This window comes from Anneissia japonica, unplaced genomic scaffold, assembly GCF_011630105.1.
Source record: "Anneissia japonica isolate Jap-2015-1 unplaced genomic scaffold, ASM1163010v1 scaffold33989_len11131_cov112, whole genome shotgun sequence".
NCBI lineage: Eukaryota > Metazoa > Echinodermata > Crinoidea > Comatulida > Comatulidae > Anneissia > Anneissia japonica.
In genome coordinates this window covers 1-1,295 of record NW_022720328.1, presented here as the reverse complement: position 1 = coordinate 1,295, position 1,295 = coordinate 1, and the positions used below count along the sequence as shown (strand labels likewise).

General features: G+C 39.2%; 1 protein-coding gene across 1 annotated transcript in view; it reads left to right on the top strand.

The window, feature by feature from the left end:
- LOC117111303 overlaps positions 1-311 on the top strand; it is a gene marked incomplete at its 3' end in the record, with an annotated part of 1,166 nt that extends 855 nt beyond the window's left edge. Inside the window, exon 2 of the mRNA XM_033254228.1 lies at positions 57-311. Coding sequence (XP_033110119.1) covers positions 57-311 — 255 coding nt within the window. The remainder of the gene's footprint in view (positions 1-56) is intronic.
- Between the last annotated feature and the right edge of the window lie 984 nt (positions 312-1,295).

Sequence of the window (1,295 nt, the reverse complement as noted above, 5' to 3'; positions counted from 1 at the left end):
GGCCAGTTGTCCTTTTGAACACCATCAGAAAGATTTTAGCTATCTGTCTTATACAGAGGATAGGGGATAAACTTAGGAGCGTTATTCCGCTCTCTCAAGCAGCATACACCAAAGGGAGAAGTGTTACCGAACATCTTCTTGCAGAGAAAGCCATTACCTCATCTGAGTACAAGCTTACTCTTCTTATGCTAGACATGAGCAGCGCTTTTGATAGAGTGAATAGGAAAAAACTCATCGAGATTATATCACAAAATCTAGAACCTGAAGAACTAAACCTCATTAAAATATTAATAGAACAAGTAGAACTAAAAGTAAGGATAGCAAAGGAATTAGGTGACCCTATTATATCAAATATTGGGGTTCCACAAGGAGATTGCCTTAGCCCTATCCTCTTCACCACATACTTAACATGCATAATACAAACATATGAACAACAACAACAATATCCGACATACACTTTCACATTGAGCCTTCAATATGCCGACGACATTTCAAGGATATCTACATCATAAGAATACGTAAACGAAATAAAGAAAGAACTGCCACCTCAACTTAGAGACTACAACTTAACGGTAAACGCATCCAAAACGGAAGAGTATACCATACAAAGGAAAGGAAATGAAGATTGGCGAAATTGTAAATTTTTAGGCAGCAAGTTGGGAACAACAGAAGACATCAGTAACAGAAAACACCTCTCTCTAGCAGCTTTCTCTAAAATAAGTGGTATAATCCAAAATAAGAAAATAACAACCAAATTGAAAGTAAGAGTCTTCAATGTATATGTCACCAGTATCTGCCTATACAACAGCGAACTCTGGACAATGACAAAATTGTTAGAGAATGAAATAGATGTGTTCCAACGAAAGTTTCTACGAAGAATATTAGGTATAAAGAGGCCAGAGAAAATAAGGAATGACGAGTTATATAGAAAGCCAGGGGAAGAAGAATGGAGTAAGAAAGTAAAGAAAAGAAGGCTGATAATGGTATGGGCACCTGCTCCGCTTAGATGAACACACTCCAGCTAGACTGGCATACCACGAAGCAGAGCGAAAGGTAAAACGTCCGCAGGGCGGCCGACAACAACATGGATGGCCAACATCAAGAAGGAAACCAGATTTTTCACACACGGGTCTATGCACGCACTTGCTCAAAAACGCACCGAATGGCGGAAATTAGTGAAATGCGCGATGTCTAACGACGACTAGCTTTCAAGAAGAAGAATTGCATTGATACAAATGAATCCCTGTATCGTTGTGTCGAATACGTGGAACATGTAATCTAAAACCTGAGTGACT